This window comes from Schistocerca gregaria, chromosome X, assembly GCF_023897955.1.
Source record: "Schistocerca gregaria isolate iqSchGreg1 chromosome X, iqSchGreg1.2, whole genome shotgun sequence".
Taxonomy (NCBI): domain Eukaryota; kingdom Metazoa; phylum Arthropoda; class Insecta; order Orthoptera; family Acrididae; genus Schistocerca; species Schistocerca gregaria.
The window spans coordinates 855,259,745-855,285,897 of NC_064931.1; the positions used below are offsets into that span (position 1 = coordinate 855,259,745).

The 26,153-nt window shown below is 39.4% G+C and overlaps 1 protein-coding gene across 1 annotated transcript in view; it reads left to right on the plus strand.

Annotated features, from left to right (window-relative positions):
• The first annotated feature begins 4,109 nt into the window (after window positions 1–4,109).
• The window catches only part of LOC126299594 (tyrosine-protein phosphatase 69D), a 365,347-nt gene continuing 343,303 nt past the window's right edge, over window positions 4,110–26,153 (plus strand). The window contains exon 1 of the mRNA XM_049991615.1: window positions 4,110–4,434. Coding sequence (XP_049847572.1) covers window positions 4,344–4,434 — 91 coding nt within the window. The 5' untranslated portion in view covers window positions 4,110–4,343. The remainder of the gene's footprint in view (window positions 4,435–26,153) is intronic.

Below are 26,153 nucleotides of genomic sequence, written 5' to 3' on the forward strand. Positions count from 1 at the left end.
TTAGTGTCTAGTGGACTATTTTATATGAATACATTTTGTTCATTTTCTTTAGTCTCTTAGTGTATTGTGAATTGAGTTTGCAGTGGATAAATTTGTTACCAAAAAGGCGTCCTTGGAAGTTGATGATACTGCAAGTCAACCTCCAACCATTATTGTGTCATTAATTGCTTCGTCGTCTTTATGCGAGAACCGCTCACAGCCAAAACCAGGAAAATCCAGTAAGGGAAGATAATTTCAGAAGTCTTGGTTGACCAAATATATGTGGCTAGAATATGAAGCATCTACCAAAAAAGTTTTATGCAAAACCTGCAAAGAGGCAGATGCTAAAAATATATTACAATTTTCTACAAAAAAGGAAGGTGCATCTATTTCTACAAGGTTTTCTAACTGGAAAAAGGCTTTGGAAAAACTTCATCTTCATGAAAATGCGTTTATGCATAAAGAAGGTGTTCTGTAACTAAATTCTATCACTAACCGAAGTGTGGGCTCCCAATGGAATGAACATTTAGATAGTGATATCAAGAAAGGCCGTTTAACTCTCGAGACAATTTTTACTACTGTGCCATTTTTATGCCGACAAGGACTAGCAATTAGAAGGCACAAAGATGTAAACTCAAATTTTTAAAATTGTTGGAATTCCAAAAGAATGACATACCTGATTTTAAAATTGGTTAGGGCGTTTGGGGTATAACTGGACATCCCACAAAATTCAAAACGAGATCATTGATCTACTAGGAAAGTCTGTGTTCAGAAAGGTATTGGCTTCAGTCAAGAAGATTAAACATTTTTCTAATATTGTTGATGAAACAAGTGATTCTTCGATTCACAAACAAGTATCATTTTGTATTCGTGTGGTGGATGATTCCTTAATCATGAACAAAGGCGTTATTGGCTTAAATGAGACCCCAAACACCTAGTGACCAACTCTGTTTAATGTTTTAACAGACGTTTTTGCTCAACTTGATTTGTCAACGGATAACTGAAGAGGACAGTGCTATGATGATGCCTGCAATATGAGAGGTAAGTTCAAAGGACCAAAGAAGTTAGTTTTAGATATACAACTAAAAGCACATTATATGCACTGCACTACACACAGTTTAGACATAGAATTTGTAGACAGTATTCGCCATCTTATGTCTATGAGGGATATTATGGCTTTCGCCGAGGACTTAAAACACACCATAAGGGAATCCAACAAAAGGTTGGGACTTTTCAGAAGCTTAAGTTGTGAGAACGCCAACAACCAAGCTGGTCTATGACCCCTTTGCCCGACTTGATGGATTATGCGAGCTTCTAGTATCTTGAGAATATTGTAAAACTTTGAAGAACTTCTAGAGTTTTTTGAAACATTTTCTGCAGAGGACAAAACAGGTTGCAAATGTGCAGGCTACCTTGAGTCAATGTTATAATTCAAGAGTTATTTCTTTTTACATCTTTATTCCCATGCAATTGATTTGTATATTGTATAGAAGGTGTGACAGTTATGAACACTTTTGGAACTTGTGTTTAAAAGAAAAACCTTCACAAGTTGATGATCTTTCGCTTCCTTGGAATCAAAGTATACCAAAGAAGTATGAAAACAACGAAGCCAGCTCACTGCACTCTTTCAAAACCCCATAATGAATCCTACAAAGCTTTTTACATTAAAGTTTGTGAAACGGCGCAATCTTTCATTACTGCTCGGTTTACTTTAACTGGACTCACACAGGTCTTTGGAGCTGAACAGGAGCACTTGCTTTTAGTTTACAGAGGTAAAACAAATTTGGAAAAATCAACTGAGTTTTTTAAAAATAACATAGACATTGAGAGACTGCGCTTACACTTGAATATGTTAGCTGATATGGGGAATTAAAACAACAGGTCTTAAAAAACATCAGTGATGTAAGAAAGTTCATTACACAAGAGCCTGCAGTTGGATAAATGTTATGTGAAGTAGTGTAGTGCATTAAGCTTCTCCAAGTAGTTCCAATCACGACAGCAACAGCAGATGGGGTCATTTAGCGCCCTTAGACATCTGAAGCCATATCTCTGATCAACGGTGGGACAGAAGCGATTGAACAACTTGGCTGTTCTTCATGCCCACTGAGATGTTTTAGATGAACTGGATATCTGACCACCATCAGCAACTTTGTATTCAGTAATCCAGTCAGATGGTCGTTATTTGCGCCTTCCTAAAGACACTCTAGCACTAATAATGGCATTTAGATCTATATTAAAAATATTTTTAAAATAGAGAATAAAATACATACATAATGTTAAATTTTCAGTTTCGAAATATTAGTACTCGTTTAGTACTGTATTATTATATTACTACAGTACTGTATAAGTTATTTTCAGATACTTAAAAATTTTTAGGGTGTAAGACCCAATTAAAACCCGCTATTTACATACTTTTTGACTCAAAGTATTAGGTGTACTTTATTAACTTCATTTACTGTATTAAAGCATTAACATTGAGATATTGTTCTTATTTAATGAACCCTGAGCCTTATTCAAAGTAAACTTAAATTAGCTATTTTACTCATTAATCAAAGTGCTGTTACTGTGGGACAGCAATATTTTATGTTTTATTCTTTTAATGATATTTTAGGATTTATTTAAATATAATTTCAGTCTTTTTGGAGCTATATATTCACTGCTCTGTAATAGTCTATAAGCATGACTGTTACTGTAAATTAAATTACCTTTCTACGAAAATACTGTGCGTGTTTATGTTTTGTTTATTTTTCCAAAGGCAATAAATGTGTCAGGCTTGTCGAGTTTCCTGGAGTGTCGAGTTATCGAGAGTCCAGTTTTCGGGGTTCTAATGTTGATCATATGATTCTAAAATGCTAAAAAGAACTTTAAAACTCATTATTTTTCATCAACAATTTATAACATTTCCTGAGGCAAGACCCCCAATATTTTTTATAAGTCGGTGCCCTTGCCTGCAAGATACATACAGTAAAGTCACAAAGCACACTTAATATTCAGGCACACTTAAGTTCTATGGTTCCTGTCAGAATGTTAATACAACAAGACATTGAGCACGAAACATCTCTTGGCGACTGGATACTCTGGGGATTTAGACCACAGGAAAATGCTGGTCCAGATCTTTAACTATTTGGACCCGAGAATATTAATCCATTGATATTATAACTGTCGGTAACCATATTAACAATGGGGCGCAGTCTAATGAAAGGCTGGATCATGACTGACACCTGCTTAAAGAAGAGTGGAGGCTATGAACAGACTTCAACATTATGAACGACAAGTATAAACTAACAACAAAATTGATCTAGCAATACAGAGGATACTGCACGAAGTAATAATAAGCTGGGCCCAATGTTAAGGTACAAAACTAGAAGAGGATAATTTGACTGCCACCAGAATCTATGGTGGGAGTGGGTAACATTCACATTCATAAACTGAGACCGTTCCATCTTTTTGTCATTCATCTGTCAGCGCACCCTTTAATGGTAACTTGCTGTGGTGTCTGAAAATCCGGCTCTTCTTCCTAGAATTATTCTTACAACATATACACCGCGATACCGTGCCTGAAAAATTACTGTACATACTATTATATCACAACCTAATTCTGTGTGACTTTAAAGCGCTATACTATTTGTTTTGAACAAGTTAATGTTTTTTTGTACTCTGCCTGCCTTCCTTTCACTTCGGGCCCGGACTTCGCCAGTGCCTTCTACTTAGAAGCAGTGCGTACTTTCTCCATTCCGGCACAAATTTCCATGTAGAGTCTCGCAATCACTCCTTAAGCTTAAGTGTTTCCTATGCATCGTTCTAGAAGATCATCTTCTCTATCAAACGTTTGTGCGTGGACGAAACGATTTACAGTAGCGTTTCCAACATCGATTTGTCTCATCGTGTTAGGATCGGATTGTACAGTACTATATGTGCATGATCTGGTATAGATTTCCACTGCAAGTTATATTTCTGGCAAATTTATTGACGGTCGTTATTCTATGATTATCCTTATTGGTCGATGAAATTATAAAATATTTTTATACAGTTTTTCCCTGTCTTTCCGCTATCTCACGAAACGCTTTGGGTAGAAGTGAAGAGTATTTTTGGCTACATTGATTTGAGTAGCTTGCTTCAAAGATCACAATACGTAACACTGTAACAGTAAACAATTATCTCTGAGGTTGTGTGATTGTCATGAAGTTGTCAGTGGTGTATTAAATTAACGTTTTCTGAGTGACAGTGGTCTAGTACGTGAAATATTTACTGATGGGTGCTGATTAGCGATTTGTTGAGAAGAAAAGGAAATGGAATGTTGCTTAAAATGACTTGCGCTTGGAAATAACAGCGGAAGATTCATTTGAGACTGCCGGTGTGACGCCATGACTGAGAACCCAACCCCTGTTTTGCAGAATTTGTTTGGAATACTTGTTTACATATTCACAGTGACTGTGCTGCCTGTATGTGCCGAAGGTCAGTGAAAATTAAATTGCTTCAGAGTATGTTTATTCTTTATTATTCGCACAGTCGAAGGCTTTTGACTGGTCGATTCGTCTGAATCGCGTATTTTATTTATGTTTCAATTGATACTACTTTAGTTGGAAGCAGGAACTCCAGCTCTAACTAGAGAAATATGTTAAAAACTAGAGCAATTAACCAGAAATTGGTGTAAAATAATACACGTCTCTCATTGTTAATAGGAATAGTTTAGGAACATCGAGATACGAATACCGACGTGATGTACTAGCATGTTTCTGAACTGTACTCGATTTATGTGAAGTACCATTATGACATTATGTGTGAATGTAAACTGCACTCAGGATATATCATCTTAGCACCTCAGCATAATTCGTGTAATGTGTTGTTGAGAGACGTGTAAAACGTAGAGCTGTCAGAAACCTGCAAAGTAAGGTTTCCATCCTTCAGAGAGGGCGAAGAGTACCTAGTGGCCTGCTGTCATATTTTTCTTGTTTGGTGTTTAATATATGCACCAAAATACTCATTGGATATTTGTTGTGTAATTTAACGTGGTGGTTTAGTTATTTATTAAGAATGTTGCGTTAAATATCGACGTTGGTCGACGCTACTGAATGAACTGTTAACACTGCATTGTGTTAGCATTCGTTGCCATTAACAACAACATTGTCACTTGCAACTAAATTTTCGCGTTCTAACCCGACTAGTCCTCGAGCTACTCTACAGACCAGTCTGTCAACACTAACAAGATTTCTATTGTTGTCAATTCAAAGGGGCACTAATATTAATTTATTTTAATGCTTAACAGTGCTCCATATGGATGGAATAACAGGTGCTACCTGCAGGCCTTTTGTTGTCACGAGGCTAGTTGTAAACATTGTGGTAGTGTTCCCAAATTATTAAGTTCGTTCTCTGTTGACTATAATTCAGTATTTGTGACAAGCTGTTAATTAAAAATAATACTTTGTTTCCCACCATCTCTTACTGATTATACTAACTTTATCTTTACTCCTCCAAATAATTCTTGAGTTTGTGTATTTATTTATACCATGAACATTTACTATTTCAAAATTTTCGTGTCTGATTTTATTTTCTAACTCTTCCCTAGAAATATTTTGCAGTTGTTGTTGTTGTTGTTTTAGAAAAGGTAATGTTGTTGTGGTTGTGGTCTTCAGTACTGAGACTGGTTTGATGCAGCTCTCCATGCTACTGTATCCTGTGCAAGCTACTTCATCTCCCAATACGTACTGCAGCCTACATCCTTCTGAATTTGTTTAGTGTATTCACCTCTTGGTCTCCCTCTACGATTTTTGCACTCCACGCTGCCCTCCAATGCTAAATTTGTGATCCCTTGATGCTTCGGAACATGTCATACCAACCGATCCCTTCTTCTTGTCAAGTTGTGCCACAAACTCCTCTTCTCCCCAAACCTATTCAGTACCTCCTCATTAGTTATGTGATCTACCCATCGAATCTTCAGCATTCTTCTGTAGCACCACATTTCAAAGGCTTCTATTCTCTTCTTGTCCAAACTATTTATCATCCATGTTTCACTTCCATACATGGCTACACTCCATACAAATACTTTCAGAAACGACTTCCTGACACTTAAATCAATACTCGATGTTAACAAATATCTCTTCTTCAGAAACGCCTTCCTTGCCATTGCCAGTCTACATTTTGTATCCTCTCTGCTTCGACCATCATCAGTTATTTTGCTCCCCAAATAGCAAATCTCCTTCTCTACTTTAAGTGCCTCATTTCCTAATCTAATTCCCTCAGCATCGTCCGACTTAATTCAACTACATTCCATTATCCTCGTTTTGCTTTTGTTGATGCTCGTCTTATATCCATCTTTCAAGACACTGTCCATTCCGAACAACTGCTCTTGCAAGTCCTTTGCTGTCTCTGACAGAATTACAACAGTTAGTGTCGGAACATGGGAATCGAGGGGGTTTAGTTGGTATAAGTTAAGAGAGAGAGCTTCTGTTGGCATATTGTGGAAAATTGTCCCTCTTGCCTATAGCTTGAACTGGTTGCTAATTAAATATTTTACTTGTTTGTTGAGAAAATTAGCAATGAGAAGTGAAACAGAGTTCCTGCCCTTAAAATCTGTCGTCCAGCTACTGAGAAGCATTCAAATTACATCAGTGTTCTGTTTGGTACCATACTAGGGCCAAGAGGAATGTTTGACATGAGTTGTTTGCTTTGGCCAGTAATTTAATGTTAATAGCTGCTGTCAAGTCAATTTTTCTTGGATGTATTCACAGTATGATGTGGGCTGGGCAAATGACCATTGGGCAGGACATTTATAAATGGGCATTTGACTGGTATGCATTTCTTGATAAGAAATGTATTCTTAATTGTTAAACTGTTTTCAGTGGAAAAAATCCTTGATGTCAGATGTGGTGACATTTGACACTGACTATAGTTTTCTATTGTACTCTTTTGTTTATCTACTTTCATATGACTGCACTGCTGTGAAGATAAAATGAGAACACTAACACAAAAAAAGATTTAATAACAAAGAATTGATGCCGAAAATGCTGAAATCGTTAGATTCCCAGAGAATCGGCGATTCTTTGACTCGTGGATATGGAATTGGCACATGACTCATCCCTAATTAAAATCATTATGGATAAACTTTTTTTACTCCAAAATTTTTGCAGTAGTATAGTGTAAGTAAAAACTCACCAGGGTAGCCGAGAGCCCAAATGTGCTGCTTCCTGGACTCGGGTAGGTGTGCCAGCCCCGAATCGAATCCACCTGGCAGATTAACGACAAGGGCCGGTATGCCAGCCACCCCGGATGTGGTTTATAGGCAGTTTTCCACAACCAACTATGTGAATACTGGGCTTGCCCACACGTTCCGCCTCAGCTACACCACTTGCAGGCATTTGAAAATGTTCACACTGTTTCATTGCTTACACTAGACCCAGACAGCTGGGGTACACTACGTATTTCCCGGGGTGGCAGAGGGAAGGGCGTCCGACCAGTCACTGCAACTAACACTGCCGAATCCGTAATAACACGGCTGACCTGCATTGAAGTGGGACAAAGGCCCGAAGAAAGAAGTATAGTGTAAGTAAAAATACAACCTACAGCCTATCTATTTAATGTAAACTACTTTTTATTTCCAAGAATTACTTTCAAACTTGAATTTTGTCTTCTGTCCAATTTATTTTCTGTACTAACTCTTCCCTAACTCTCAAGTTCCTTGTTTCAACTTGGTTACCCAATGACTACAGAACCAATGTTGCAAATATCTTTTCCATTACAAAATATCAGTTTAAATTCTTTTATAATTGCCGCTTATCAGTTAATCTTTAAAATGCATAAATGTCTATATGTTTATAAATTGTGGCCATTTATCCTGGGCATTTGCCCCCAACTTATTAATTCCCATGCATTTTACAGCATTAATTCACAGGTTTGTTGTTGATTGGCAAAGCCAGCGAATATATAGCAAACAAACTGGTTGTGGTCAATCCCTGAGGTTGAGGTTAAGTTGGAAGATGACAGTTTGGTTGTGAATTGACAAAGCTAATGAATGTGATACTAAAGAAACCTAGTTGTGGTGACATATTGATCTGTAGCTTAGCCTGTTTGAAAGAATTGCCAATAACTTTGCAGTACTGTTGCCGTATTGTTTACGGGTGTTTGTTGCATGTTCCCTGTGTCACTGCTTGGTTGGTTGATTTTGGGGATGGGACTATACAGTGAGGTCATCAGTCCCATCAGATTAGTGAAGGACTGGAAAGGAAGTCAGCTGCACCCTTTCGAAGCAACCATCATGGCATTTGCCTGAAGCAGTTTATGAAAGTCGTGGAAAACCTTAATCAGCCTGGCCGAATGTGTGTTTGAACAGTCTTCCTCATGAATGCCAGTTCAGTGCATGTCACTGGTGAAAGCAGACAACTTGTATCAAACATTTCTCTGTATCTCCATACCGTATATCAGAAAGAGTTGTAAGTGAGGGATTCGTATGGTGGGTAATTTTTGAACACTATTTATGATAAGACAGTAACTTAGCATGTTTCATGTAATGGCTGCAGACAGAATAATCTCAGACTGGACACGAATAGGGAAGGTGTGGTGCTGGACCCTCCCGGAATCGTAGTTCTTGTGACAGGGTGATCTGTAGAGCAGCATGAGGTCCAGCTTACGTTGAAAGGTGACAGTTTGGTTGAGAGCTGGTGAGGTCAACAAATGTGAAAGTCAAATAAAGGTTGTGGGTAAAAAATTGAACAGTAGCTCAGTCTAATGTTTACGATGACGCCATATCGAAAAATATAAGGGCGGGAGGGACAGTGTGTAACTTTAACCAAGGGTGTTAGCCATGGCATTCAAAGTTTGTTAGTTTCATGTTCCTTGGATCATTTAAACTACTTTTTTCCCTCCAAATTTTACTTTGCTGGCTGTCAGACATTTTATATCTCTGAGTAAGTGATCAAAAATTTTGGTTGCAGCCTTGTGCACTAACTTTGTGCTAAAGACATCCCTTATGCAGAATGGTGATGACAGAAATGATCTTTGTCTGAATATGCTGACTAGAAAACTATTGAAATGGTGCTTTAAGGCAAGTGTGTTGTTTATTGGCCAGTGAACTAAGAAGTTTCCTGTGTGAAATGCACTGACAAAACCTGCTTTCTCATATATCATCCAAATGTTCATCTCGGGGCACTACATTTTTTTGGGGCGGCGGGGGGGGGGGGGCAGCTAGTGTGTGACAGTGCCGTGCCCCCCCCCCCCGCTCCCCCCCCCCCTTCGCTCCTCATTCCTCATCCTCTGAAATCATGTTTGTGGTAACAGTCAGACTGTAGTGCTTTGGTATTGTTTGATTATTTAACTATTATTCACATAATGTAATGGCATGCTCTGTGATTGTGTGACAATATTACAGTGATAGTATGGAGATGTTATGAACAGCACATACTTCATACAAAATACAATAATCGTGAAATTGCTGTACTGTGGTGTGCATGCACTTCGTCAGTGTTATACTTGAGCCGCACTGCGGTTTTGGTAGTGCGTTGTGTTGCTTGAGGTAGTGCTCTTTTTTTTTTTTTTTTTTTTTTTTTTTTTTTTTTTTTTTTTTTTTTTTTTTGTTGTTGTAAAATTGCAAAGTGAGGAAAGTGAATCGATGGGTTATTTGCAAAAGGCCATTACATTTGGTGCTGGGTGGAGGATCCAACAATGAAGTTTAACAGCTGTATGTTAGAGGAGGAGATGTGTGAGATGCTGTGAGTGCCATAACTTTCCTTTAGAAGTATGGCATGTTGGTGTAACACGTTAAAGTTCAGAATATGGAGAGGCTATGAAAGTAGTTGGAATGTCTGCTTCCCTTCCGGTAACACTGCTCCCCCCCCCCCCCCCCCCCTTTTTTCCTCCTCCCTTCCCACCTCCTCACACACACACACACACACACACACACACACACACACACACACACACACACACACACACACACACAAATTGCAGTCTGTCAATCTTAAATTATTTTTAATTGGAGATTAGTCCTGTTTATTTTATTTATTACTTTTGGTATCCGTTCTCTTAATTTTGTGCCCACGAGACAGGTTGGTGATTGTTCAGTTATTGATTGGTTGCAAAGGGGAAGTATAGGAAGTTTAATGTTTTTAAGTATTTCCTCTTATTGTTTATTTCAAAAGGATTTTCCTTCAGTTTTTAGCTTCAAAAGAGTTTGTATGGTATTTGTTGTAAGGAAACAGGATGTTTGTTTGCGGGGGTGGTTTTGCTTTTAGTTGAGGTGGAAGGGGGGGGGGGATGTAGGAGGCAATAAGCAGGGCGATGTTCATGGAAAAGGAAAAAGTAGGGGGAATAGGTGTTTTATTGGATTGTTTATTTTAGTTATAGTTAGTTTGTGCGTTGAATGGAGCTGTATTTTTTTGGTTCTTTGACTATCAGGAAGTTACACTCATGTACAGAAAAAATAGATCACCTTGAACAACTAGATATAAGAATTTCATATTCAAAGGACATGTACCTTAGTGTGTTGTGCAGAAATGATTAGCATTTGAACCATGTGAGCCCGCAGGTTTAAGGTCAATATTGATATCGTGATGCCTCACCACATAGTAAGAAAATTTGCCTGAGGCTCTCATTGTCGCTATAGACCGAAAGTAATGGATCAGTGTGACTTGAGCAGATGTTCAGGATGCCTGACAGATGAATATGCTAACTGTACCATCAACTTAGTGACTGTGAAAGAGGGCGTATTATTGGCATGAGAGAATGTGGTGCTTCCATCTGGGAAATTGTTGCTCGTGTGTTACTAAGTGGTTCGGCAGTGCTGTGGGTGTGTGCAGAATGCTCAATGGAAGGTTTAGAACACAACGAGATGGGTCATATCACCCCATCCATACCACCCCTCCAAGAAGATTGACACTTGATCAGAATGGCACTGCAGGACAGATCGGAGTCGTCCTTGGCTCTGATGCAACAACAGTGTAGCACAGTAGCACTTCGTACACTATCAGGGGTGACAATCCTTTGGTGCTTATTACGGCATGGGCTACATGTGTGTTGTCCACTTCTCAGCCTACCTTTGATGATGAACTTGGAGAAATGTGCCAGACAGCAAAGGAGTTTGAACGATATCACTGGGGAAAGGAAATGTCATCAGATAGTGTTTTTGAATGAATCCAGGTTGTGTGTGCATTTGAAAATGCTAGCTGCATTTTGCTTTGCCACAGACGGGGTGGGGGTGGCATCACTGTGACTGCATTCGCTCTAGACATACAGCGCCAACTCAAGGTGAAATGACGTATGTAGTGCTGTGACCCAATGCCAACCACCACATACAGATAAGATTTGCAAACAGGTGAATGCAGCATAGATGGCTATAGCACAGGACACCATTCGTGTCTTGTACGTGTCAATGCCATCATGCATGGAAGAAGTTATCACGGCACATGGTGGCCTGCTAGGCAACAGCACACATGCTGAACTGAGGTGACTGAACTCTGTGAATATGAATATCCTATCTCCAGTTGTTCAAGATGTTCTGCTTTTTTTCTGCACATGAGTGTATTTGATATGTATGTTGTTATAAGATGTATTTTCCTTCAGTTTTTTAATTTTATTATAAATGTATTGTTCCAGTTTGTTGGTATCATTGATCTCATTTTAGCTATGTAAATAGGCTGAAGTTAATGATACCAGATATTTGTTCATGTTGGCATATTTTGTGGCTTCTTTGTGTATACTTTATTCATGACTGGTGTAGTTAATTTTTTTCTGTAAAGGTTAACTGAAGTGGTGATACATATTTTGTGGTATTTTTTAGAAAATGTATATCATGTTAGGTTACTTTAATGGACTTCAGTTTAATTTTTAGATCGGTTTTTTTGTTCAGACAGGGTTCTCTCTCAAGTTTGTCCCTGCCAAAAGCACCTAATTTCTTGCGAGTATCCTGTTGTGGCATTGTGGCTGTGGATTATTTATAATATATTTTTGTGCCAAAATACATGCTATGTGTGTGTTATAGTTGAGTGAATGATTGTGTGGTTGCTATATTTGGATTTAATTGAGTTGCTAATTTCTGCCATTTTAGTGACAAAACACATTGCAGTTATATATCAGTCTGCCCTAAGCTCCCAATTGTTACGTTAAGCTCTGGATTTTCTGTAAATATACTTAAATATCACAGGTTTTTCTGTGAACTTCTAAATTGTCTACACGTGATCCTAGAGAGATGATATTATCCTAAAAGTTAGTTGTGTACTGGTGTATTGTGAACAGTGTCAGAGTGGCTATTTCATATCTAAGGACCGCATCATTGTCTTTATGTGGTGTTTGGTTATCATTGAAGACCAGACTGTGGATTATCCACTCACAAGAAACTTCATGTGTGTATGATCGAATATTTTGGAAGGGTACACCTCAGTTGTTGCACGATTGTGTGGAGTGGTGTTAATTATGTGGAGTTAGCATTATAACCAAGTACCGTTACTGATTCTAAATGGAGGAGTTGATTAGCTTCAAGCAGTCATCATTTTGAGGCTCAACATTGTTCCACAATTCTATATAAACTGGCATTGATGGGCAGGCCTTTTATTTTGTTAATTGATCTTTTGAACCTTCACGAAAATGAGTTATGTGGTCGGTCTCCTCTCCCCCCTCCGCCTCCTGTCGTGTCATTTGCAGATGAATAATATGTTTTGGTGTTGGTGAACATCTCTGCTATGAACTTGGTAGTATAGAATTTGTCTGAATATCAGTCAAGCCCTGGTGTTTTACTTTTATTTAGATATTTTCTGTTCTGTCATAGTAATTACTGTCAGTTCCATTTTAATATCCATGCAACAATGGGAAAAACAGTATGATTTTAATCAGTGGAAGAATTCTATGAAACTATTTTAAGACTTACAGCATTCATTTTATTGCCAGTTATTTAAACCTCAGTTTGAGGAACAAGCAGCAGAGTTGATGATTTGGCTCCATAGACTAATCTTTGAAACTTGCTGGGAGATTAAAACTATGTGCCAGATCAGGACTCAAACCCAAAACTTCACCTTTTGCGGGCCATGCTTTTGCTGACATGAGTTTTCCCACCACTTGATAGCTCTCTCAGAAAGAGCTTGCCGTTGAAAGGCAAGGTACTGGTTTGAGTACTTGTCTGGCATACAGTTTTTATTTACCAGCAAGTTTCATGTGATGTGCATTTTTTTGTCTTGAATCTCCGCTAAGACCTGGACATCAGCCTTTCACAAGCAGTATTTTTCCGGCTACATAACCAGGCATACCTCATGGACCATCACATAGTTTGTCTGCCATCTTCTCATTCCTCCCGCAGCAAATTCTGCATATGCTCTTCTCCTGACTGAAGGAATATGAATTAATTAAAATAGATGAATTTAAAGGGACCTGCTACTCCATAGCCTTTGTATTTGTAATGATAAAAAATATTTCACTTTCACATACAGCAAATACTTGCTTTTTTCATTGGTGTGTAGACAGACACTTAATTCGTAATTCATCATTCATGTATGAGGGTAATCTCGAAAGTAAGGTCTCCTATTTTTTATAAGTACATAGACCTATTTATTTCTACAATGGTTTACAGCTTGAACATTTAGCTATTTTTCGATGCATTCTTTTGTAGATGCTGTGGCAGTTTTTGCATGCCCATGTCATACCAGCTCGCCGCCAAGCTGTTTAGAAAGTTATGAACCTCTTCTTTCACCTCATCGTCAGCACTGAATCGCTGGGACCACAATTAACACTGACAAGTAGCCTACTGTGAGACAGGCAATTCAGAACTGGAGAAAAGGAATGTTGAGCAAGGGTGTACACATTCTCCATGACAATACTCGCCCACACATCGCTCGGCAAACCATTGCTCTCCTGCAACAGTTTCAGTGGAACATAGCCACCAAACCACCCTATAGTCCTGACTTGGTGCCCAGTGACTATCACAAAACATTTTGCCCGAAAGCGATCCAGCTCCGATGACGAAGAAAAAGAAGAGATTCATAACTTTCTGAACAGCATGGCGGCGAGCCTTTATGACATGAGAACACAAAAACTGCCACAGCATCTACAAAAATGCATTGACAGAAATGGTGATTATGTCGAAAAATAGCTAAATGTTCTAGCTGTAAACTGATGTAAACCATTGTAGAAATAAACAGGACCGAGCGAGGTGGCGCAGTGGTTAGACACTGGACTCGCATTCGGGAGGACGATGGTTCAATCCTGCGTCCGGCCATCCTGATTTAGGTTTTCCCTAAATCGCTCCAGGCAAATGCCGGGATGGTTCCTTTCAAAGGGCTCGGCCGACTTCCTTCCCCATCCTTCCCTAATCCGATGAGACCGATGACCTCGATGTCTGGTCTCCTTCCCCAAAGCAACCAACAGGGCTATGTACGTATACAAAAAATAGGAGACCTTACTTTTGGGATAGCCCCGTATTTAGTAATTGTCCTTGCAGTCATTTGTATTTTACTTAATTTCTATTTGTTAACAATCCTGCCCGTTATATGAACGTCCTTTGCAATTATATTTTCAACCTTGACAGCTTCAGAATGTTATTAACCTGTGGTGGATCTTTAGTATCCCTCACTACCTCAGTTAGTACTGACACATCAGGTATACACCAAACACTCCAAACAAAGTGGTACCATTGTAATGGCAGTAGGCTCATATCTGAGAGATACAAGGCTTGTATTTCTATCCAAATTTCCTGTTTTGGGTTTCACGTGGTTCCCTTATATCAGTTCAGGGTGATTTCGTAAACAAGGTTAAGAATGATATCCTGCCTGAAGCTTGCTAATGAACTTGACATTGACAAGATATTAAGGTGCAAATTTTTCTATGAGTAATAGATATCAATTTAAGTCAAAGAACCTTTACAAGTTCTTCCTCAGTATTACATGTGTAGGACTGACTATGCAGTAAACTGTGATTGTTGTTTATTAGGATTTTCCAAACAAACAAACTTGCTAAACAACTACAGTTGAGGAGAAGAAGAAAGAGCAAATTCAACTTGACTCGGTGTGATGCATTCTCACTTCCTGTTGTTGTTGTTGTCGTCGTCGTCATCACCAGTCCTGGGAATGATTGACACAGATGTCTACGCTAGTTTTATGCGAGTATTTTCATATCTCTGTAAGTACTGCAACCTACATTCATATGAAACTACTTGCCATACTCAATTCATGGTATCTCTCCACTACTTTTACTCCACTCACTTTCTTCCATTATGAAATCAACCAGCTGACTGGAACCGCGCAACCGCTACGGTCGCAGGTTCAAATCCTGCCTCGGGCATGGATGTGTGTGATGTCCTTAGGTTAGTTAGGCTTAAGTAGTTCTAAGTTCTAGGGGACTGATGACCTCAGAAGTTACGTCCCATAGTGCTCAGAGCCATTTGAACCATTTGAAATCAACTACACCTTGAAATGTCAGGGTGTGCCTGTTCTACAAATGTGTCCTTCATTTAGTCAAGTTGTTTCATAAAGCTCTTTTCTCCCCAATCTGATTCAATAGCCCATTATTAAATTCACCCATAATCTTAATCATTCTTTAGTTGCATCTCACTTCAAAAGTTCCTATTCTCTTCTGTATAAGGCTGTGGTCCATTCCTAACACTTTTGTGTTTAGTGTTAGTACATTTCTTTCTTCTTTTAGGAAATCTTTTTGTGCTGTTGTCAGTTAATGTCTTATGTACGCTCTACTCCGATGATCATCTGCTATTTTCCTACCAAATACCAAAACTAGTTTACCATTTAGCACCTTATTTCCTAATCTTTCCCTCAGCAACACCCGATTTAATTTGGCTAAACTCCATTACCATTGTTTTCCTTTAATATATGTTCATATTAGGACTTCTTTTTTGAGATTATACAGGGTGTGTTCCGAAAGTAATGCAATTATTTTTTTAAAGTAATTTATTGAACAGATTTGCACAAACACTTAAAATTCTTCAAATTACTGTCCTTGGGCCTCTACACATTTTTTCCAGCGACTCTGCCATGACCGGTACGCGCCCTGGAAGGCGTCTTCTGGGACCTCTCGCAAGGTCTTCGTCACGGCGGATTGGTTCTCGTCTATGGACGAAAAACGGGTTCCTTTCAGGGCTGACTTAATCCTAGGAAACAAAAAGAAGTCAGCTGGGGCGAGGTCAGGACTATAGGGGGGGGGGGGGGGTGGGGCAGCGTTGGCACCTGGTGTTTGGCCAGGAACTCGCGGACTCGTAGCGCGTTGTGGCAAGGCGCGTTGTCGTGATGGAGTTGCCAGGTAGCGGAGATGTCCTTTCTCGTCCTGACGACCCTTTTGCGGAGTCTTTCCAGCACATCCCCGTAGTAGGCAGCGTTAACTGTCTGTCCTTGAGGAGCAAACTCCTTATGGACCACTCCTTTGCTGTCGAAAAAGACAATTAGCATTGTTTTCACTTTTGATTTGCTCATTCTTGCCTTTTTGGGCTTAAAGGCCTTTAACCACCTCGAAACTTGTGAGTAGGACAGAGCAGAGTCCCCGTAAGCCTCACGAATCATTTTATTAGTCTCCTCAAAAGATTTGTTCAGTTTAGCACAAAACTTAATCGCGTAACGTTGCTCGATCCCATTTTTTCCGTGACACGGTCGGCGCGCAGAGGTTTACAATAACAGACGTCCTGCCGCTTCCACAGCTCGGAGAGCACTGAAGCCGGTTTCGCAGCAAAGCTTAGCGTCCCCCCCACCTACTCCATGTGGCCCGCTCCCACTCTAACTACTAGGAGCGGCGCGGGAAATTCAATTGCATTACTTTCGGAACGAACCCTGTATCTATTCTGTTCAATTCTTTGAAGTCCTCTGCCATCTCTGACAGATTTACGATCTCATTGGCAAACCTTAAAGTTTTTATTTTATCTCCAAGAACATTAATTCCTTTTCAAAATCTTAAATAACATGGGAAATGCCCTGCGACTCTCTCACTCCCTTGTCATTTACTGCTTCCCTTTCATGTCTTTGACCTTTATAACCACAGTCTAGTTTCTGTACAGTTTGTAGATAATCTGTAACTCCTGGTATTTCATTTCTGATGACTTCAAAATTATGTAGTCTGTTTTATTTAGTCAGTATTTTCAAATACCAACTAAGTAAAATCATAGGGTCAGTATTGCTTCATGCGCTCCTAAGTTTTCAGGAAGTCCGACTGATCTTCCAGGTCGGCTTCTACCAATTGTTCTGTCCTCCAGATAATTTGTTAGTATTTTAGAACAGTGGTCTGTTAAACTGATGATCCAGTAGTACTCATCTTCAGAACCCATCATCTTTGATATTTGTGGTATTAGATTCTTCTTGAAGGATGAGGGTATTTTGCCTGTTTTCTACATCCTGCTTACCAGATGTAATAGTGTTGTTGTTGTTGGTTCTCCCAATGAGGATCATAATTATGAAGGAATGTCATCTGCTTTGGGTACCTTGTTTCAGCTGAGGCCTTTCAGTACTTCAACAAATTTTTCTTGACATTTCAAAACTCCCATTTTGCCTTTATCTGCTTTCTTTATTCTTCCCACAATATTATCAAGTTCCTTAGAGAGTATTTACACTTGGTGAAGGCCTGGATGTTGACCCTCAAAATTAACAAATGTTAAGTATTATGCATAAATAGGCAGAGACACCCAGTATTGTTCTGTTGTGTGATTGGTGCTCATTCACTAGAAATCACAACTGTGAACTATGTAGGTGTATGTGTCCACTTTGCTTTAACGCAGAATAATAATATAAAAACAGTTACAGAAAAGGCAGAGAGCCCACCTGAGATTCATTGGCAGAACCCTAAGGCAGTACGAGGCACCTTTGTTGGAGATAGCTTGCAAAAGCCTCGTGCAACTGATTCTTGAATATGGTTCAGCAGTCTGGGAACATTAACTGGTAGGATTAATAAGGGGCTGTAGAAAATTCAAAGGGCAGCAGCCTATTTACTCCTAAATTCATTTAGCAAGTGGAAAAGCATCGGGAAAATCCTTATCCTATTTGAATATCTGATGCTGCATGAGGGGGACTGGGCTTCATACTGTGATTTACTGTTAGAATTCTGGTTGTGTATGATTCTAGAAGAGCAGGGTCCATTAGTTTGTGAAAGCAATGAATATGAAAGCAAACCAACGTTGTTGTGGTTACAAAATGATCTGTAGCTATGCCCAAGGTCTATGTTGGTTGGGTTGGAAAGTGATAGTTTAGGTGTAAGTTGTCAGTCCAATGAATGTTAAAAAAACGGATTGTCATGACAGACTGGTATGTAGCTTAACCCATTTGAAAAAATTATGACTGATATCCTGTTATAGTCAACATGTTGTTTACAGCATGTTTCTTATGTCATCTTTATTCCTCTGTAAGAACTGTAATTTCTCTTATCTTCATGGTCCTTAAGCAAAATGTGAGGTATTGGCAGTAGAATCGTTTCGCAGTCAGCCTCAGAAACAAGCTCTAAGTTTTCTCAATGGTGCCTCACGAAAAGTATTGCTAATTATGGACAGAGGGCAGTTGTTTCAGTTGTCTTGATTTGGGAATCAGTACAATTATTTATAAGAAACAGTTTTCTGATGATACGCTCATAATGATTTTTACAGAAATCTTTGTCTCTGTGAACAGTAGTACTGTATGACTCTGTCAATAGCTGAAAAATTGATACAACCTTCCATTACTGTACTATGAGCAGAAAATTTGCTTGCTGTGTTAAATTCAAATGCTTGAACTGCTGAACCTAACTGCCAATCAGAATATCTGACCAAGATTTTAAATCTAGTTTTTGTAATTACGTTCTCCTATGCCCTGAATAAAATAACTTCGTGATAATGTTCCAGCAAACTGATGGTAAGAACAAACCACCAGCCAATCATAGTTTTTTCTCGGGCACCACGTGCTTGCCACGTTGCCTGTTCAGACCGTACCTGCATAGCCTTGACTAATGTGGCTGACTGGACACCAACAACACTGCCCCCGCTGCTGCAATCTGTCAGTCACAAAGTAATTTTAATCAGTGTGTAGATGACTGAAGGTGCAAGAAATCTCTCTTCCTAGAGTCACTAAGTGCATATAACAGACAGCATAGATTAGTTCAAAATATTTTCATTATAGTAAGGGCAAAACGCCTCCTCCCATGAACTATGGACCTTGCCATTGGTGGGGAGGCTTGCGTGCTTAAACAATACAGATAGCCATACCGTAGGTGCAACCACAACGGAGGGGTATCTGTTGAGAGGCCAGACAAACATGTGGTTCCTGAAGAGGGGCAGCAGCCTTTTCAGTAGTTGCAGGGGCAACAGTCTGGATGATTGACTGATCTGGCCTTGTAACAATGACCAATACGGCCTTGCTGTGCTGGTACTGCGAACGTCTGAAAGCAAGGGGAAACTACAACCGTAATTTTTCCCGAGGGCATGCAGCTTTACTGTATGGTTAAATGATGATGGCGTCCTCTTGGGTAAAATATTCCGGAGGTAAAATAGTCCCCCATTCGGATCTCCGGGTGGGGACTACTCAAGAGGACATCATTATCAGGAGAAAGAAAACTGGCATTTTACGGATTGGAGCGTGGAATGTAAGATCCCTTAATCGGGCAGGTAGGTTAGAAAATTTAAAAAGGGAAATGGATAAGTTAAAGTTAGATATAGTGGGAATTAGTGAAGTTCGGTGGCAGGAGGAACAAGACTTTTGGCCAGGTGAATACAGGGTTATAAATACAAAATCAAATAGGGGTAATGCAGGAGTAGGTTTAATAATGAATAAAAAAAAAAGGAGTGCGGGTTAGCTACTACAAACAGCATAGTGAACGCATTATTGTGGCCAAGATAGACACGAAGCCCATTCCTGCTACAGTAGTACAAGTTTATATGCCAACTAGCTTTGCAGATGACGAAGAAATTGAAGAAATGTATGATGAGATAAAAGAAATTATTCAGGTAGTGAAGGGAGACAAAAATTTAATAGTCATGGGTGACTGGAATTCAACAGTAGGAAAAAGGAGAGAAGAAAATATAGTAGGTGAATATGGATTGGGGCTAAGAAATGAAAGAGGAAGCCGTCTGTTAGAATTTTGCACAGAGCATGACTTAATCATAGCTAACACTTGGTTCAAGAATCATAAAAGAAGGTTGTATACATGGAAGAATCCCATAGATACTAAAAGGTATCAGATAGATTATATAATGGTAAGACAGAGGTTTAGGAACCAGGTTTTAAATTGTAGGACATTTCCAGGGGCAGATGTGGACTCTGACCACAATCTATTGGATATGAACTGTAGATTAAAACTGAAGAAACTGCAAAAACTTGGGAATTTAAGGAGATGGGACCTGGATAGACTGACTAAACCAGAGGTTGTATAGAGTTTCAGAGAGAGCATAAGGGAACAATTGACAGGAATGGGGGAAAGATATACAGTAGAAGAAGAATGGGTAGCTCTGAGGGATGAAGTAGTGAAGGCAGCAGAGGATCAAGTAGGTAAAAAGACGAGGACTAGTAGAAATCCTTGGGTGACAGAAGAAATATTGAATTTAATTGATGAAAGGAGAAAATATAAAAATGCAGTAAATGAAGAAGGCAAAAAGGAATACAAACATCTCAAAAATGAGATCGACAGGAAGTGCAAAATGGCTAAGCAGGCATGGCTAGAGGACAAATGTAAGGATGTGGAGGCTTATCTCACTAGGGGTAAGATAGATACAGCCTACAGGAAAATTAAAGAGACTTTTGGAGAAAAGAGAGCCACTTGTATGAATATCAAGAGCTCAGATGGAATTATAGAGGGTCTATACAAGGGCGATGTACTTGAGGACAATATTATGGAAATGGAAGAGGATGTAGATGAAGATGAAATGTGGAGATATCATACTGCGTGAAGAGTTTGACACAGCACTGAAAGACGTAAGACGAAACAAGGCCCCGGGAATAGACAACATTCCAGTAGAACTACTGACGGCCTTGGGAGAGCCAGTCCTGTCAAAACTCTAGCATCTGGTGAGCAAAATGTATGAGACAGGTGAAATACTGTCAGACTTCAAGAAGAATATAATAATTCCAATCCCAAAGAAAGCAGGTGATGACAGATGTGAAAATTACCGAACTATCAGTTTAATAAGTCAGAGCTGCGAATTATTTACAGACGAATGGAAAAACTAGTAGAAGCCGACCTCGGGCAAGATCAGTTTGATTTCTGTAGAAATGTTGAAACACATGAGGCAATACTGACCTTACGACTTATCTTAGAAGAAAGATTAAGGAATGGCAATCCTACGTTTATAGCATTTGTAGACTTAGAGAAAGCTTTTGACAATGTTGACTGGAATACTCTCTTTCAAATTCAAAAGGTGGCAGGGGTAAAATACAGGGAGCGAAATGCTATTTACAATTTGTACAGAAACCACATGGCAGTTATAAGAGTCGAGGGGCATGAAAGGGAAGCAGTGGTTGGGAAGGGAGTGAGACAGTTTGTAGCCTCTCCCCAATGTTATTCAATCTGTATATTGAGCAAGCAGTAAAGGAAACAAAAGAAAAATTGGAGTACGTATTATAATCCATGGAGAAGAAATAAAAACTTTGAGGTTCGCCGATGACATTGTAATTTTGTCAGAGACAGCCAAGGACTTGGAAGAGCAGTTGAACGGAATGGACAGTGTCTTGAAAGGAGGATATAAGATGGACATCAACAAAAGCAAAACAAGGATAATGGAATGTAGTCTAATTAAGTCGGGTGATGCTGAGGGAATTAATTTAGGAAATGAGACATGGGAAGGAAAGCGTTTCTGAAGAAGAGAAATTTGTTAACATCGAGTATAGATTTAAGTGTCAGGAAGTCATTTCTGAAAGTATTTGTATTGAGTGTAGCCATGTATGGAAGTGAAACATGGACGATAAATAGTTTGGACAAGAAGAGAATAGAAGCTTTCGAAATGTGGTGCTACAGAAGAATGTTGAAGATTAGTTGGGTAGATCACGTAACTGATGAGGAGGTATTGAATAGGATTGGGGAGAAGAGAAGTTTGTGGCACAACTTGACTAAAAGAAGGGATCGGCTGGTAGGACATGTCCTGAGGCATGAAGGGATCACAAATTTAGCATTTGTGGGCAGCGTGGAGGGTAAAAATCGTAGAGGGAGACCAAGAGATGAGTACAGTTAGCAGATTCAGAAGGATGTAGGTTGTAGTAGGTACTGGGAGATGAAGCAGCTTGCGTAGGATAGATTAGCATGGGGAGCTGCTTCAAACCAGTCTCAGGACTGAAGATAACGATAACAACAACAACAACGGCAAAACAGATGAACTCTAAAGCAGGTACTCAGGTTACTGGAATTCTGATATTTTGACCAGGCAATGTTATCTTGTAAAATCAGTTATTTTGACACATTTATGTTTAAAAATATTAAGTAATTACTGAACTCCACTGCATGTTATTTGTGTCAGTTAGATGACACTAGTTAGCTACTTAAAATGGAAGTGACGTAAGAGAAAGGCTCACATAATGAACAGATTCCACAGAACTAAATATATGCAGTGATTGATAGTGCAATAATGGGAACTTGGGCAGAGAATGGAGGAAAACTTACTAGAGATTAGATCCCTCGCATGTACAGACACTAAAAACACTTTCTGTGTATTTGAGTCTTTGACTTATATGCAAACTCCACTGATAAAGGGCTCAACCAGCAATGTGTGAGCATTGTAATCTCTGCACGCTTTGGCAACACTATTTGATGTGATTGTGGAGTGTCAAATGTGTCAGACCGACAGTTTTCAAGAACTTTATTGGAAGTCAAATCTGAATCTCAGAAAAATTAATTTATAGGACTGGACAAGACCTTCGTTGTGACTTTTTTTACAATTCATTTCCCCAATGCTTCCCAGGCAGGCACTCTATGATTTATATCCAAAAACCTTTCTGGCCAGTGCAGGTAGGTGGGTATCTTCATCTGTAAGAAATAAATCCAACAGAGCAGCTTGTTGTGGACCAGCATTATTCTGCACAGAGAGAGAGAGAGAGAGAGAGAGAGAGAGAGAGAGTGTGAATGAATGAAAGTAAGTCTATACCAAATGCCTTTCTAAAAACTCTCACATCTGCTTGCGATAGTATCTCACCACCTCTGGGCATTAATAGTATTGCTCCAATTGCCATCAAAGATGCGTGAACCTCTGTTTGTGTGTACAAAATTATATCTCCTTATACCAGGACTCCACCAAACTGATCTCTTCCAACAACTTGTCTGTGATTGTTCTCACTACCTCTTCTACTCTAGATGAATGTTAACTGATATATGATTTATCTGAGGGGGAATAAAATTCCTATGAATGTTCATGGCCCAATCCTTATTTTATTGGCTTCCCAATAACAGCCCCATCTCTTCACTGACATGCATGAGGCTTTCTTTAACGAATGTTTGTCATGCAGGCAAACTACTGTGAACCTTTGATAAACAGTTTGTTTACAAAGTGCTATGGCTCATGAGGCCTCAGTAATCTATGCCTTCTGTTGTCTTGCATCATTAGAAATTTCTGTGCATTTGAAGTTGCATATGAGCCCTGTTGTTCAACAATTACACTTGATGATGCAAAAAATGTTCATCTTGGATAGGGCCCCAAAACTTCAAAATGGCAGTTTAGGGCCACCTTTACTGCAACTGAAACCATTCGTAAAGTGCTTAAAAATTTCTGTGACATTTTAACACAGATACAGCATCCAGACTATAGTAGCTCATATTGGCACCAAAATTAATCATTTTACTAAGACAGTTATTACATACATCTTGTTTCAGCTGAGGTGTTAAACGCAGGTTCGGTGGATCAGAACAACAGTTCTAAAATGATACTTTGGTGATTCAGGACCAGAATGTCTAGAGAAATGTAGCAGTCATTTGAATTGTGATGATGTTTCAGTGAAGTTTATGTTCAGGTGATTTTTAAAATAGAACTCATTTTCACAGAGATACAAGAGACCAGTAGGAGAATTTTTACCAGTGAGGGTTGGTTGTCCAGGCTTGTTACACTGGGGGAAGAGTATCGCAGAGTATTTCCTAAGGACATTTCTTTGACAGTAGCAGTATTTTTACCAGCATTATATCCACTCACAACCATGATCCATTTTTCCTGTTGTTATCTGAACATAGTTATCAGTTAACTTCACTACACTGATCTGCAAAAGAGCCCTTTCTCAGATTGGTAGCTGGATTCACCATTGTCCACGATTTGAGACACTGTTATACATATTTTTATTAGCTGTAGTTGTTACTCATTCATTCTGTTTCAACAGGAACCAATACTTTTCATTTCTGCTCAAGTACCAGCATGGTTTCATGTATCCCTGTCTTGAATAAAGTGAAGACATTCAAAATGCAAATTGTAGTTGCAGAAAACAAGTTTCCCGACAACACTGCAGTCTGATTAGGCCTGGGAAGTTTATTTTACAATAATGCTGAAATACAGCTGAACGTATTATCGGAAGTTGTGTGTTCTTTATGTTCTGTGATTTATAAAATTAATTGGATCTTCCCTGGGGGGGGGGGGGGGGGGAGGAGGAATCTATCAATTTGGATCATAGTAGCACTTCTAGATTTACAAGCCATTGTTTAGAATCACTAATTTTTGTTTTATCACCACCCTCATTAAAGAGGGAGCATATTCTTAGAATGGATCAGGATGTGGCAAGAAATTAACTGCATTCTTCTTGAAGGAACTATCACAGCTATTTGCTTTTGTGATTTATACAAATCATAGAAAACCATAATTTATCAACGACAAATTTATCTTTGAAACCAGCTGCTGAGTATGTACTCTTTAGATTTGCATGGCCTTTTCTGGCTTTGAGGAATGACATTATCGCTGGCAGTATAGAAAACCTCATTCCGGATTCTAAAAATAACTCTCAGAAAGTTTTATAATACATTATCATTTGTACCACTGTTACAAAATAATTTTTCTTTCATTCAATGGCTGCCTTTATTCTAACATTTGATAATCGATTTAATTTATCACCCATGTGTCTTCCAGCAGCGGTATACATTTATTATATTGTGCATGAAACAGTCGTGCATCTGCAGAAAATATTAACCTATTCAGCAGCCATCACTTACGAAAACCATAATAGTGTCACATGATGCAAGGTATGTCTATATGGAGGGTGCTCATGAATTAAGAAGTATGCTACAGCAAAACATTCAGTTCAAGTATTTTTCTGACATACTGTGCTTGTCCACTGCTGTGGCAAATGAACTGTAACAATGCATTGGTGGAAGGTGTGGGCAAGCTGGAGGTGGGTGGAGGAGTTGGTGTTGAATGCAGCTAATCAGCTGATATAACACTCTGACAGCCTCAGTCAGACATAGTTCAGCATATCTGAAACAAACACACTGCGGATGGCAGGAGGTGATCCTTGAACCCAAGGATTATATGGAATGATCATATAAAGTTGATCGTCGGTAAAGCAGATGCCAGACAGATTCATTGGAAGAATCCTAAGGAAATGCAATCCGACAACAAAGGAAGTAGGTTACAGTACGCTTGTTCGCCCAATGCTTGAATACTGCTCAGCAGTGTGGGATCCGCACCAGGTAGGGTTGATAGAAGAGATAGAGAAGATACAACGGAGAGCAGCGCGCTTCGTTACAGGATCATTTAGTAATTGCGAAAGCGTTACGGAGATGATAGATAAACTCCAGTGGAAGACTCTGCAGGAGAGACGCTCAGTAGCTCGGTACGGGCTTTTGTTAAAGTTTTGAGAACATACCTTCACCGAAGAGTCAAGCAGTATATTGCTCCCTCCTACGTATATCTCGCGAAGAGACCATGAGGATAAAATCAGAGAGATTAGAGCCCACACAGAAGCATACCGACAATCCTTCTTTCCACGTACAATACAAGACTGGAATAGAAGGGAGAACCGATAGAGGTACTCAGGGTACCCTCCGCCACACACCGTCAGGTGGCTTGCAGAGTACGGATGTAGATGTAGATGTAGATGCCGGTACAGATGCACTGATGCAGGGTTCACAGTCGAGGATAGCAGGTGGCCCTGCTACCATTGCATGGCACTACTGCAGGAGGCAGGATGGAGGTGCAACAGTGAGACAGAAGCTGGCATCGGTCACTCAGGCAGCTGTTGTTGGGTCGTGGCACGGTGAAGAAAATGTCATTGAGGCACCAATGACTGGTATAGATTGTGGGTCATTGGATGGCCTGGCTGTGGCAAATGATGATGGGCTGGACCTAGGGACTTCAA